At 51.4% G+C, this 14,397-nt stretch overlaps 1 protein-coding gene and 1 long non-coding RNA gene across 7 annotated transcripts in view; both read right to left on the minus strand.

The window, feature by feature from the left end:
* The window catches only part of HM13 (histocompatibility minor 13), a 37,887-nt gene extending 30,936 nt beyond the window's left edge, over positions 1 to 6,951 (minus strand). For 3 of the 6 annotated variants that reach the window (XR_002974670.4, XM_024559153.4, XM_024559152.3), the window contains exon 1: positions 6,659 to 6,951. Coding sequence is in view for 4 of the 6 variants with exons in the window: in XM_024559153.4 (XP_024414921.2) it covers positions 6,659 to 6,841 (183 nt within the window). In the remaining 2 variants the exon portion in view is untranslated. The remainder of the gene's footprint in view (positions 1 to 6,658) is intronic. The other 3 variants (XR_006655276.2, XM_045194570.2, XM_045194569.2) reach the window with 1 other exon arrangement.
* A 2,498-nt stretch (positions 6,952 to 9,449) lies between these two features.
* LOC128781163 (uncharacterized) lies at positions 9,450 to 10,401 on the minus strand. The gene is made up of 3 exons (XR_008427058.1): positions 10,223 to 10,401; positions 9,816 to 9,915; positions 9,450 to 9,570 (listed from the first exon to the last, which is right to left on the minus strand). It is a non-coding gene; the product is annotated as an uncharacterized lncRNA (long non-coding RNA).
* Positions 10,402 to 14,397: the final 3,996 nt, after the last annotated feature.

The following is a 14,397-nucleotide window of genomic DNA, read 5'->3' on the forward strand; positions in this document are numbered from 1 at the left end:
GCCATAGCCCGCACATGCTCCAGATACACAGAGATTCATAGAACAGGAACTGCTAGTGGCTCTTAACCACAGGAAAGATGTTCATCCTCACTCTTAACAAGAGAAGCTCAAATTACAGTACACTGAGATTCCACTTTCCATCATCAGAACAGCAGACACCCACGCCTGACAACGCGCTGAGCTGGCGAGGCGGTGGGGCACAGGAGCTGACCCACACGCCGTCAGCAGGGCACTCTGGTCTTGCTGTGGACAGCACGTTGGCAGTAGCTGTCAGAATCACAAACGCACGTACCCTCTGACCAAACAATTCCACTCCTGGGAGTCTTCCCTACAGACATAATTCATACTCGTGAAAATGATGCATATACAGCATAGCCAAGGTATCTGCTGCTCTCTCAATGGCCTGCTGGGAGACTGAGACAAATCATTTACTCACCTGTCAAACAGATGACAACCTCTAGTTTTACTTACATCTGAGAGGGCCAAGGGCCTTAAACCAAACGAGATGCGGATGTCGAAGAGCCTGCAAACTGTGCAGCGCTGTGACCTCTGAGGGGCTGTGATTATCAGGGAGGCAGTCCCCCTCCATCACAGCCCCACGCAGGCACGGCTGAGAGGCCCAGGCACAGGGAGGAGCAGCTCCGCGTGAGTCAGTCTCGAGCAGCTCTGCGGGGAGGTGGCGGGGGGGGGGGGGGGGGGGGGGTGTGGGCAACGATGACACTGAGAGGTTGGGCTATCTTCCTCCCCTCTCCTCTCCCAGCCCTTGGTTTCTGCTTTTGGCAGGAGTGTGCAGGGGGACTTGGGCAGGTTCCTCACCCCCTATGTGCACCTGCACAATTTCTGTTCCCAGTGTAGTGGTAGTGTGAGCACAAAGAGCAAACAAAACACAACCCCCCCAAACTCGCTCCTGACCTCGAAGAGTTCACAGGCAGGCAGGCCAAAACCTTGAGAGCAAACAGAACATCACAGTACACCGGGACACATGACAAATAAGACACGTCTACTGGTGGGGTACACGGTACGGGTGCCACAGGGCTGAGAAAGGGCTACGGTGTCAGAAAGCCGGGCCTGCCTCCCCAGCGGTGGGGGTGGGGCTGGGGGTGATTCTCTCTCGGGGCCTCAATTTCCTCAGCTGCAATGTCAGTTGTCAAGCGTCTACGATTCCTGCCCTGGAAGCAGTTAGTGCTGGGCCTTGAACACGACATTCCAGCTGTATGAACGAGCTGTATTATGACGACGCACATGGGAATCACGAGTGGCCAACAGGACGCACTCCCGCGGGGAACTAGGGGAGTGCCAGAGGTGGCTGCGCAGACGCCCTCTCAGCAAAACTTCGGAGGCCAAGCACACAGGTGTGAAAGCACACGGGGGACTCCAGCTTCACCTGCCGATCAATGTTAGGGCTCACCGCCACACATTCCTTTCGCTCCAGCCCAGTACCCCAGGCGGAAGAGGCTTAATATTATTTGATGACCAACCAAGGCTGAACAGATGCGCTGGCACACAAAGCAATCGGGTCCCCTCCGTGGGCGACTGTTATAAATACCCGACGCTGGGATGCTGAGTCAGAACGGGAGACCTGAAATCCGCCTGACAATAACAGTAATGAGGATGACATTTACCGAGAGCTTCCTAGGGGCCGAGCACTGTTCCAGGCGCTTTACACGATTTCACCCTTGCAGAAACCCACCGGAGCAGGTACTTCCAGCAGCTCCACTTTATACACGAGAACACTGAGGCTCAGAGAGGCGCAGTCACTTGCTTTAAGGTCACACAGCTGGCAAGCGGCGGTGCCAGGATTCACACCGAGGCTGTCTGGTCCCAGGGCTCAACCTCTAGGCTACTATCCCCTGGACTCCCTCTACTTTTCCTATCTGGAAATTTCTGCTGGACAGTTGTGACAAGATGCTCAGGGAGCCTGGGACCTTTCCGAGGAATAGACTCCTGATCACAGAACAGTTACTCTTCATAGTTACAAAAATACTAAATGTTAGGATTCTCTCCTAATTCAATTTGGATTTTTTTTTTTTAAAACCAGATGCTCCTGTGCTAATGCAATAGCTTCTGACACACGGAACGTAATCACAGAGTGGGGGGAAGCTGACACGAACAGCAGAAATGAATTCAGCTTCCAGTGACACTCTGGATGCTCATTACCAGGGCAGAAGCAAAAGCAGTGGGGGAAGATGGAGGCCAGGCTGCAAGCGACTGGTTCGGCGCGAGCTCGGGGAGTGCGGCTTCCAGGCCATGCCCCAGAAACGCTCTGGATTTGGGGACTGTTTTCCGACTCTGTGGCTCCAGCTGGAGATCCCGGGGTCTCCTCTCCTTACCATAGCATTCGATCGTTCGCCCGGCGGGCTGCAGTTCTGCTTCCTAAGCATTCCCTGAGCTAATCCCACACCTCAGTCGTCTGCCCTGGCCCCTTTTCTCCCTCCCTCCTGCCAGGAGTGCCTTCTGAAGCTTAGAACCGACGGTATCACACACCCGCTCAAAACCCTCTGGAGAATGAGCTACTAAGCAGCTACTACACGGGAATCGAGGTCACTGCTGGTAGGAGCGAAACTGATACCACCCCTATAGTGGATAATTTGGTGCAGTTAAAACACTCCCATCGCCTTGGGCCCAGTAAATCCATTTCAAGGAATTTATCCTACGAATACACAGACAAGTGTGAAATAACTGTACGAGACTAATTTCAGCATGGCTCACAATGGCAAAAGACCGTGCGCACGACCTGCACGCCCAGCGGAGGACTCAGAGCCAGGGCTCTCCCGAGGGAGCGCACTGTCAGAGCAGCCAGGGCAACGGGCCCACCTGAGTCTCTCACTCAGGTTTTGCATTTCTCACAAGTTCCCGGATGCCGATGCCGCTGGTCCAGGAGCCACACTTTGGGGGCACAGGTGGGACATGGAACAGCTATCAGAGGAGAACACGACCGCTCCGTAAGTATCGACATATTTATCGCCAACATCCATTTGATGAAAAAAAGAAAGGTGTGAAAAAGAAGTGCACATATACAACAAAATAGAACAGCTGTACAGCACAGGTGGGGAAGAGCACGGTTATGTATTTGTAAAGGCACAGGTCTCCCGGATGGTCATCCGAGAGGCAGATACCAGGGCCTGCCTCTGCGGAGGGACTGGGCAGCCAGGGCGGGAGGACGACTCCCTGCACACCCCTCGTGCCTCGGGAATTCCACACACGGGCAGGCACTACCCGCCCTCCCTGCCATAAAGCGATGAGTAGATCCACGTGTGCTGACCCAGGGAGACAAGCAAGACACTGCTACAGGGAAAAACCAGACTGCAGAGCAGTATGCCCATAAAGCCTCACTTTCATAAAAACAAATTTACATTATGGGTACACACATGGGCACATACATGTGTTTGTATAAACACAGAAAAACTTCTGGAAGCTTACACACCAAACAGCATTAGCTCCAAGGAGTGGTACTGGGGAGGCTTTTCCTTCATACTTCTGCACCGCCTGCTATTTTCCCAGGGCAGGTGTGCGGTAATTTTGTCATTATGAAGACGAACTGTCGTGTTGCCTTCAGGATTCAGTACCTCAGAAAGCCCCGAGCATCTTCTTGTCGCCGCATCCAAGCCCCTGTCCTGGGCTCACATCACACTGCTCCCAGCCTCCCTGAACACACCTTGTGGTCCCAGGCACCCCCCCCCCCCCCCCCGGCCCCGCCCCTGCTTCCAGTTCCGCCTGCTGAACTCTCCCCCACCCACACAAAGACAACTGCTGCCAACTCCAGGAGGCACATCAGCATGCAGTTTGGGTGGCCGGTCACACATCGGTTTCTCCCTGGTGACTGAACTCTGCAAGGGCAGGGCTTGGCCTTCTTTGTCCCGGCACCCCGGTACCAGCCCAGCAGCCCAGTCCTGTTGGCTGAGGGGCTCCTCTGAGTTACACGCCAAGGGCCTTTGAAGCAATGGGCTGTGCAGCTGCTGCTGGACCTGCGATCTTCTTCTTTCTGGGAACACGAGTCTCTGGCAGGGTTGGGTGCCCTCTAAGACTTCTCCTCCTGTGCTACTTCTTCTTAACACACTCCTGGATACGCCAGTTTCTTCTCCCCGTGATTTCACAATTCTTCCTGCCCGTCATGGACAAGTGGGCCCCAGGGAGAATTCTGTCCTCACATGCCCTTTCAACGGGCTTTGGGGTTTAACACTGGTGGGAAAATCCAAACTCTCGGGCCCCCGTGCTGACTTTTCCCTCTTCTTGCCAACGGACCAGGGAAGCACGGCTGAGGGCAGAAAAAGGAAGTCATCTGGCCTGTCCTCTCCCTAGGTCACTATGTCACTTGTGTATCACATAGGGCACCTGTATATCAAGAAGAGCGCCCCAGACTAGGACTGACACCTGGTTCTATCCCTAATTGGCAGAGTGATCCTGAGAAGTCATCTCTGTGACCCTCAGTTCCTTTCTCTCTACAACGGGTATAATAAAGTTGGCTCTGCCCGTCACACTTGGTTGCTGGGAGAATCGAAGAGGGTGAAGGCTTTGTAAATGTTATGCTCTCCTAGTGGCAGGAGGCTACTAGGGACCAGGCCCTTTGCAACTTCCTGCAGTCTTCCAACCCTGCTGTCCCCCAGGAGATGCTGGGGGTAGGATTGGCGGGGGGGAGGTATTTAGAGGCAACAGTGGATCTAAAGCTCTCTTCTGTCCAGGCCCTCTGCTCCAGCATCATCTTCTGCTCTGCCTCACACCCCTGCTTACCTGGTTTCCTCATTCCTGGAATGTCTCCCACATCGAGGCTCAAGCCCCCCTCCAGCACAAAATCGCCCTGTGCTGCCCTGGGTGTGCTCAGCCTTTCTCTCTAAACCCTGAGCACTACCTGTATTACAATCGCAGATCTGCTCACCACCCTCATCCAGACACCTACACTCCCCGGTGACAGAGCTCTGACCCGCTCATGTCTGTAGCGTCCCCACACCGGAGACAGTAGTGCAGGTTCAGGAAACTCTGCCGCCTGGAAGGTGTTTTCTGAAGAGATCAGTGATCCATATGCAGGAGGTGCCAAGAATTACTCAGTTTTGGGAGCCCCTCAGAGAAACTGCCCGGCTTACACCTGCTGCCCCTCACCTCCTCTGTTCTGATCTGTTCCAGAATTTCTCCCTGCACCAAGTGTCTGCCCGAGTGGTATGGCAGGGAGGCTGAAGGCCACCTGAGTTCTGCTTAGAAGAGGCAGAACAGAAAGGTAAGTGGGGCCACCCAAGCCCTTCCTGACTACTCCTCTCTGCGCCTGACCATAGAGAGAGCCAGCTGTTCAGTTCTCTGATTTTGGGGAAGGAAGGTGGCAGGCCTCAGCCACTGCTCAAGTTGGGTAATGTTGTGAGAACGAGGGTTTGAGCAGTTTCAAAAGTGGCAGCTGCTTTGTGGGCCAGCCCTCTTTGGGTAACACAGCTTCCGTTCAGGTTCAACTTCAGGTTTGGGTGGGGAGGCGCCACAGGGAGCTGCAGATCAGGAGGTTGTGGAGGAGGCGACTGGGTGCCAGCAAGTGAGAAGCCATTGTTACAATGGGCTAGAGAGGGCTTAATATAGGGAAGAAGGACGGGGGGAGGAAGTGGAGAGGTGGAAGGTGCTAGAGTTCTCTTTGGCATCCAATGGGACAGATGTTGAGGAAGGCCAGGGATGGGGCCTGGCCCAGTGTCACCCGAGAGGCCAAAACAGCTCAGTTACTGGCTGGAAGGACCAATTTGGGGGAGACTGTCTTGGGGGCATAGGAAGAAAGGTGACTTTGAGGTAGGTTCACAGGCTGCAGTGGGAATAGGGTTAGGGATTAGAACAGGGTCTGGACTCAAGAGTAGAACAGGTAAGATAAAGTTGGCTGACTGTCAGATAGAGGAAACCAGCTAAATAAGGGGCCTATGCCTGGTTCAGAAGGGAGGCACCAAGGTGCCAGGTACTGAGAGGCTAGCTGATTGAAACTGGTTCCAGAAAGTGAGGTGAAAAACTGGAGGCTATATTCCTGGGTTAATTTTAATTTTTATTTTTTAATGCAGGGGCAAGGGCCTGTTCTGGGGATTCTGGAGGAGCACACTACAAGCCATAGATTCCAGTCAGACAGGTGCCAGAGTCTAGGGATGGGCCTGGATGCCAGAATCTGCCCTGGGATGGGGTGAGGCAGGGTTTCTAATGGAGGGATGGCACAAGATTGTACCATTCAGGAGTAGTGAGGACCACTACCCCATCGGGTACAGACAGACTGGTGTTAACCCAGAGCCTGGGAAGGGGTGACTGTCTCAGACCAGATGAACAGCCAGAGCTGAGGGTGGGGTTGGTCTGGCTGGGTCCAGCTGGCTTAGAACAATTAGTGCGGGAATCACAGTGTAAGGGTCAGCTGACAGTGTTACCAGTTCGATGAAGAGAAGGAGGGATGTGTCAGGGTCTGAGAGCGGGTAGTGACCAAGCCCTATTAGAGGAAGATGTCAGTAGCTGGTTCGCGAGTCGGTGCCCCGATCCTGGACCACCTAAGGCTAGTCGAGGGATGTGAGCCTGGGGTGGGGAAGCGGTGGTGATGGAGGCTGGGAAGGGTCAGTCCAGGGAAGGGAGGTGTCGGCTCCTTCTAGGGCGGGCGGGGGCGAGTCCGTGTCAGCCGTTTCCCAGGAGGGAGGTGGAAAGCACCCGGTTTTGCCGCTGACCCTACCTTGCCGCGGGCGCAGCGCACCGAGCGCAGGGCGCCGAAGAAGATGGGCAGCAGCGCCATGAGCAGGAGGCTGCCGTAGGCCAGCGCGATGCCCTCCGGCGTGGAAGGCGGCCGCGTCGTGTTGCTGGCTGGGCTGCCAGCCTCGGCGCTGCCGTTATGTGGGTCGCTGAGGGCCGAGTCCATCACCACGCTGCGCTCAGAGTCCAATTCCAGTTCCGGCCACTGCAACAGAGTCGCAGAAGGGAAGACAGCAGCAGCGGGGAAAGCCACGTTCCCCTAAAGAAACAGGAAGTGACGTTCCTCCCTAGCCGGCCCGAGCCGCGCACGCGTGCGCGTTCACGTCTCCCCGCCCGCACGCCCTCTAGCGGTGGCGGAGGGCCCCTCCTCGGCCGGTTGCTAAGCAACCTGCTGGAAGAGGTCGGGAGAGAACCACCACCACTGCAGTGGGCATCCGTCCGGAGGCAGTCGAAGGATCCTATTCTCAGACCCAGTCGCCTCCTCCTAGGCTGTCCCACAGATCCTCATCCTCATGACTAAGAATTTGTTTACTCATGCATACATTTATCCAATATTCCATCGTTCCTTCACTCCTTAAGTACTTGAGTGTCCCATTATATGCCAGGCACTGTCCGAGGCTCTGAGGACAGAGAAGAGGGGCAATGCAAGCAAAAGTCCGTTCGTGCCCTCATTAGTGTGGTGGAATGGGGGGTGTTGGGAAGACAATAAATAAAATGAACAAAAATAAAATATAAAGTCTATAGGGTGCTAGTGTGTAGTTTTATGTTACATAGCATAAGCTGATGGAGATTGGTAATTTAGAGACACCTCTCTGGGAACCCAGCGCACTTCTGTTTATGGCTTGGGCCAGGGTGGTTCCAGCCAGTTCCACAAGATGAAGTGCAGGTGGCTGGCTCTGCAGACGAGCAGCCCTGTGGGTCTCCCAGTGTACGTGTGCCCAGGGGTGAGGAGAGGGTGGGGGCAGGAGTGACCTGGACTTGGGTGCAGGCCCATGCTGTCTGGGGCTCCTGGCTATGTTACTGCTGCCCTAGTTAAGAGCTGGAGAAAGTGTGTGTCAGACAAACTAGAGAAAGTTGCACCTTGAAGGCACTTTGCACTGAGAACCTTTGAGCCAAGCAGTGGAGAAGAAAGCATGCTTTCCAGGAACCCAGAGAGTGAGGCAACCTGGAACCAGGAAGGAAAGGTCCATTCTCTTCCTGTGTCCCTCTAGTAGACCTTACTGAAAAGGCTTAACATATGTCAGCTGGCAAAGGAGAAATATTTACAAGGCTCAGCTCCATTATCACAGAGCTGGCAAAAAGTGGATTTAGAACTGAGAGGCAATAAAATGGCACAGATGGTGTAAAATCACATGTCTTGGTCCAAGCTTAGCAGGTGGTGAGGTGGAGCTGGAGCATGGGATTCACGGTAAGGGGAAACAAAGACATGAAGTCAGTTTATACACGTTTGAATAATAGAGGTGTTTGCTTAGTATACTCCAGCCACTGTACTAATAACGTTATGTGTGTTTTCTTTCATCTCATAATACTTGTAAGGGATGACTGGTCCAATTTTACAGATGAGGAAACTAAGCCTCACAGAAGTAAACTAGCCAGTCCAGGTCATAACAGTTGGCAGTGGGAGAGCAGAGATTTGAACTCAGGCCTGTAAGACTCCAAAGACTGCTTTTTCCAACACTCCAGCTACATAGAAGGCTAAGGAGTTTGGACCAGGGCACCTTAGTTCTGGGCAGATGGTGTACACTTTCAGGCTCTGTTTCCCAATAAGCTGGATGTGACCTGAGTCAGGGGGTGAAGGCAGTGTGCCTGATGAATTCATCCATCAATAATTCAGGCTGTTGGATTCACTCAGCAACCAGTCCTGGCGGCTCTGAGCCTCCTCATCTGAGAGCAAATGGCTGGAAATCAGAGACTCCCCTGCTTCATGCTAGGCTGAGCCCTTGATTTAGTTTGGCCTAGGGCTGATCCGGCCATCTCCCTTTACACTCCAGAGTGGGAGATTGTGCATCTGACCCAGAGAATTGAGGGGTTGACCCAAGTTCAGAAAGCTCTTGTCAGGGGTTGGATTTCTGGCTTAGAGTCTACCTGTCCTGATATTGTCCAGAGATAAGGACAGGGCAGTCTGAGGGTGGGCGCCTGAGGCTTATCTGACAAAGTCTCCTGTTGGAGGCTACTTTTCCAAGAGATCTGAACTGATATCAGGAATGGAGGTTGTTTAGAGCCTGGGGTAGTTAAATTGCCAAATATTTGTTCTAATGAAATATGCAGCCCTGGCTGCTGTGGCTCAGTGGATTGAGTGCCGGCCTGCGAGCTGAAAGGTCACTGGTTTGGTTTCCAGTGAGGGCACATGCCTGGGTTGTGGGCCAGGTCCCCAGTTTGGGGCATGTGAGAGGCAACCAATCAATGTTTCTCTCTCACACTGATGTTTCTCTCTCTTTCTCCCTCCTTTCCCCTTCCTATCTTTCTAAAAATAAATAAATATATAAATACAAATTTTAAAGAAATATGCAGTTCTTTCCCACATCTTTTCACTTAATATTGTATCCAGTCACTGTGAATAGATTTAGCATTTTCCAGTTTTTTCCTCATGTGTTCACACACATATACACACATACTCGGCACACAGTATCACATGCTTAAATAGTTCTTTTTAAAATTAAAAAAAGATTTTATTTATTTATTTTCAGAGAGAGGGGAAGGGAGGGAGAAGGAGAGAGAAACATCAATGTACAAGAGATACATCGATAGGTTGCTTCTCACACGCTCCCATCTGAGGACCTGGACCGCAACCCAGGCATGTGCCCTGATTGGGAATCGAACCAGCAATCTTCTGGTTCGCAGGCTGGCAGTCAATCCACTGAGCCACACCGGCCAGGGCTACATGTTTAAATAGTTCTGAAAATAAGAAGCAAAGATCATGGATGGATAAAACTATTGAGGGAAAGGCTGTTGTTAAGGAACAGGATATTCACAGTCTTAAAGTGTTGCCCCACAGATTACTTATTAATTATAAAAGGAAGACGTTTCCTTTACAATGGAGTGATCCGGTGGGCACTCCCTTAACAGAATGATCAAACTTAGCATCAGCAGAGAGGATGGAACAAAATGGCAAGATGAACGCAATGTGAAGGACAGATTACCTGTGCGATCTTGCCAAACGTGTTTAACCTGCATCTACTAGTGAGGAAACATCAGAAAAATCAGCATTGCGGCATCTTCTACACAACAGCTGGCCTGATTCTTAGAAAATGTCAGGGCCATGAAAGAAAAGAAAACTCCATGAGATTGTTGTAGATGAATGGAGATTGGAGAGAGGGGAAAACCAAATGTAATGTATCATCCTTGATTGGATCCTAGATCACAGCATTTTTAGAAAGAAAATGCTCAGACAGGCGGGAAAATTAGAATATGGATTGTTTGGATGTGACAATGGCATGGTGGTTCTGTAGGCCCTTTTTAATCCAGGCGTGGTCCCCAGACCGCCAGCGTCAGCATCACCCGGGAGCCCGTAATACATGCATAATTTCAGGCTCCCCCCAACACCCACCAGATATCCAGGTGATCCACACGCACGTTTAGTTTGAGCAACGCCAGTGCAGAACTTCCTTATTCGCCGAAGGTGTATTCTGACTCATGAGCCCGGGGGTTCCTGGGTTTTTGGTTCTTGTGAGAGAATGGGCTTGAAAGAAGTAAAACTCAATACAAATATTTACTGTTCTTTTATCTGTTGAGGCCACAGGACCTTTCAATATACGTGGTCAATAAATATTTATATGTAAATGAATGAAAGGATTGTTTCCTCCACTTAACCTTTTTCTCACCCCACAACCCTGGTGAACCCCAACTCACCCCTCAGAGCCTGAGTCAGACGTCCTCTCCTCAGGGAACCTCAGGGAACGCCTGCGTTTCTGGCAGGGCGGAGCCCCCACTAAATGCCAAGGTGCTTTTACTAAGGTAGAAGAAACAGGCGGAAACACTTTTTCAGCCCCGTACCTCCTTGCATCAGGGCTGGAATCCTCGTTTGGGAAAATGTTTTTGGAGGCCAAAACAGCTCAGGTGCTCTGTGCCTTTGGCTCCACAACCCTGGAGAAATTCTCAAACAGGTCTACTAGAGGGCATATCCAAGGATTTCCCGAACAGTTTTTTGTGGTTGTTGTTTGTTAGCGGGGAGTTAGAGCAAACCCAGGTGCGTGTCCCTGGGCAACAAGTTGACAGAACGTGCTGGATGTGCACCGTGGGACAGACACTAGGTAGCAACAGGAAGCGCAAGCCCAGTGCGTGCTCAAGTGCGTGCACGTCCCGGTTGGGCAGGAGGACTGTGGCTTCTGCCCTTTGTCCTGGCTTAATTATTAACAGAACCTCTTGCACTCTTAAAAGCGTACCAGTTTGGATGAGAATGTACCATCACCATCATAGGTCAGGTTCCCTAGAAGCAGAGCCTGAGGTGGGGATTCTTGTTTCAGTGATTTGGGGGGAAAGTGTACTTAGGAGTGTTACTGGGGAGATACAAGTCAGGAGGCTCCCCCTCCTCAGTTCTTGTCTCGCTTTGACAGATGAATTCAGGCGCGAGACCACATATATAGTGGAAATGAGACATTAAGTTTATGAAATACACTTGAGCACGAAGCGGCAAGTGGGCACCCAGCTAGTCTGAGTGCCCCCCTTATTGAGGTTTTAGGGGTTTTATGCTTGTAGCTAGCTTCTAGGATCCCCCTCGTCCTCCCTTCTCTGGACCCTGGGATTAATATGCAGTTTCAAAGGCTTTCTGTCCTAGACAGTAGAAATGATACACACAGAACTTCAAAGGCTCCCCTCCTTCTGCACTACCATGGTTTTTCTTGTGCCTTTCAGAAATCTTTACCTGGCAATCTTCTCTGACTGGGCTCAGGACTGCGGAATTAATGGGTGAGACATGTCTCCCTCCCCTTCCTGCCTTGGTTTGAAGGAAGGAATGGCTAAGGAACTAAAAGGCTAAGTGAGGAGGGGGTCTAGCCAGAGACTGACTTCAGCCTGACCCCAGGGGGAGCTCTGGGGCTCACAGTGCAGCCCACAGTTGTTCCCACCTTGAGGCTAGTCCTCTCCTACCCCTGGACCTGTCTGGTCTCCGTCTAGGGGAGGCGGAGTGGGGTTGTGTCCCTGGCTGGTTGACTTCTGTTTGACCAAGAGCAATTCTCCAGAGAAGGTGACAGCTGTGAGTGGCTTGCAGCCACCACTCACAAGGGGGGCTCAGGCCAGCCACTGTGTCTGGTAAAAGGGATCTGGGTGAGGCATCACTCATGATCCCCCTAACCCTCATCAACATGTATAGATGTTTCAAACATAGAGCTGAGCATTAAGAAAAATGTGCTATATGATTTATATAAATTAACAGTACATATCACACGGCAACATCGCAAGGCTAAGAAGAATATTTACATAACAAAGAATACATATCAAGTCCATTACAATGGTTGCCTACAGAGCAGTGATTTTCAACCTTTTTCATCTCATGGCACACAGAAACTCATTACTAAAATTCCGCAGCACACCAAAAAATAGATTTTTTGCTGATCTGACAAAAAATAGGTATAATTTTCATTCACTTACATCAGACGGCTATTGTTTTGTTGGCTGTTATCATTTTTTAATTTGACCATCTAAGAAAAAAAGAGGTCAGTGCCCCTGACTAATAGTCAGGTTGTTGCATGTTTTAAAAAATGTTGTTGCAAGTCGGTTGAAAATTGCTGCTATAGAGGGACGGTGATGAGCATGGGAACTGGAAATTAAAACCTAAAAATATGCAGAAAATAGCAATGACAGTCTACCAAGTAGGAATAAGAATCGCGGACGCATCCTTCTGCTCCTGACATTAGAAAAAGTAAACAAAAATCTTTGAAGACTTGAAAACAAAGTTGTCATTTCAGAGTTCCCTTTGTCTTTGCTGGGTTGGGGACGGGCTGCATTGGCAAAGGTGGGAATGTATCAGCTCTTGAACTCCAAGAAAGAGGTGAACAACCAAATGCCTGCAAAGGACAGGCAGGGATAGGGACGGAGCTGGGCCTCAGTTACCCCGCAAAGCCATGGCGTCCACGCCGCCAGGATCCTCTCTCTACACGTCCTCTGCTCTTCTCTGCACACCGTCTGTACGCTCCTTCCCAGAAAACCTGCGCGCTACAAATGGCAGTCTTCGTGATCTGAGTTAACAAGTTATGATTTGCCTCCGTACAACGGAGGACGGGCCTCCACTGGGGGTAGGGTTTCAGTTGAGCGTGTGGGACTAGAAGCTGCGCCCCCGAGAGCTACATGACGCAGCCAGAAAAGCAGAAGCCGCAAATATGGCTGACACTGGCCCTCATTGGTTGGAAGGTTGGACCCTCCCACTGGCTCTCCGCACGCAAGGGATCCTGGGAGAGGACTTTGGAATCTGAGCTCTCCTCGGGAAGCAAAACTTCAGGTGGTTCTTTCCCCTCCCGCAGAAGGGGGCGTGTCGTTGCCAGCAGGCCACCAACCGTGGCTAGTGTGGGCCTGTGAATGGAGACCTGGGGGCACAGACTCTGAAAGATGCCTGAAGCTGGACAGCGACTGGAGACCAGTTAAACCACCCACGTTTGTGACACTTCTGGGTGGGAAAAGGGGTTCCTGGTGCAACCTGAACTGAGCTGGCAGACGGCAACAGGGCGGTGTTTCTTTGGGTGATAACAGTCAGCACTGTGCACAGACTTTTTGTTCTTGTGTTATTTTCAGTTCTGAACCTATGTAGTAGTTGCAATAAGAAAGATTTAAATAGCTATTTTTGATGTCATTCTCTGAGTTTTTTCCTTACTTCCTTTACCCAGATATTTGAGGCAGAAACTTGCCATTAAATAAAATACTCTCTTTTTTCCCACCGCACTCCATCTTTGGAGATTTGCCTGGAAGGTGGCGAGCATCAGGACCCCCTCCCCATCCCCACTGCTTGGGTTCCGTCACATCAGAAACCCTGAGGCTCCTGTGTTCATGAGCCTCCTTGGCTCAGTGTGGTCAGGGTGTCCAGCTCACTGTCTCAAGGCCTCTGGGTGGGTGAGGTTTCCGTTACACAGTCTGAGTCTGGGGTCAGTGAGGGTTTCTGTGATCTCGGGCCAGTCCATAGGATATTGAAACAATGGAACGTTAGAGGCATAGGATGTCAGCACCACAGTGTACTCAAGGGTGAAAAACTTTACTGTCTTGTCATTGGTATTTTTTTCTAGGGAGGGAACCATATATATATATGAATGATATCTCAACAATCTGCCTGAGGGGAATGTGATTCCTTAAGATGTCTGGATGGCAGGTGTCAAAGAAACAGAAATAGCCAATCTGCTTTGCATTAGAAATGAACTGGACTTTGCGGGAGGGGGGAATGAGACAGATAAAAATGAGGGAGGAGAGAGGAAGGAGAGGAGCCAGTGAGAGGGTGTGAGGAGGCTGGGACACCACAGGGGGAGAGGGGTGGGGAGGCCAAGTGCCTTGTTTGTGAGGCTCTGATGGGAGCTCCCCTGCTCTCCCGCATCTTTGTAGTTCTCCATGCTTGCAGAGTGCCCTGGGTGGGTGGGGCTGTGCGGACGTTTGGTCCAACACTGGTTGGTGTGAGGAGCGAGGATTGTGGAATCAGAGGATGCTGTGAGCACTCTGGCTGCTGAGTGGGACACGGATTGGTCAAGACAAGAGTAAAAATGACTAAATAGAGCAAAGAAGAGATGGTGGTGGCTTCGGCTAAAGTGG

Source organism: Desmodus rotundus, chromosome 6, assembly GCF_022682495.2.
Source record: "Desmodus rotundus isolate HL8 chromosome 6, HLdesRot8A.1, whole genome shotgun sequence".
Taxonomy (NCBI): domain Eukaryota; kingdom Metazoa; phylum Chordata; class Mammalia; order Chiroptera; family Phyllostomidae; genus Desmodus; species Desmodus rotundus.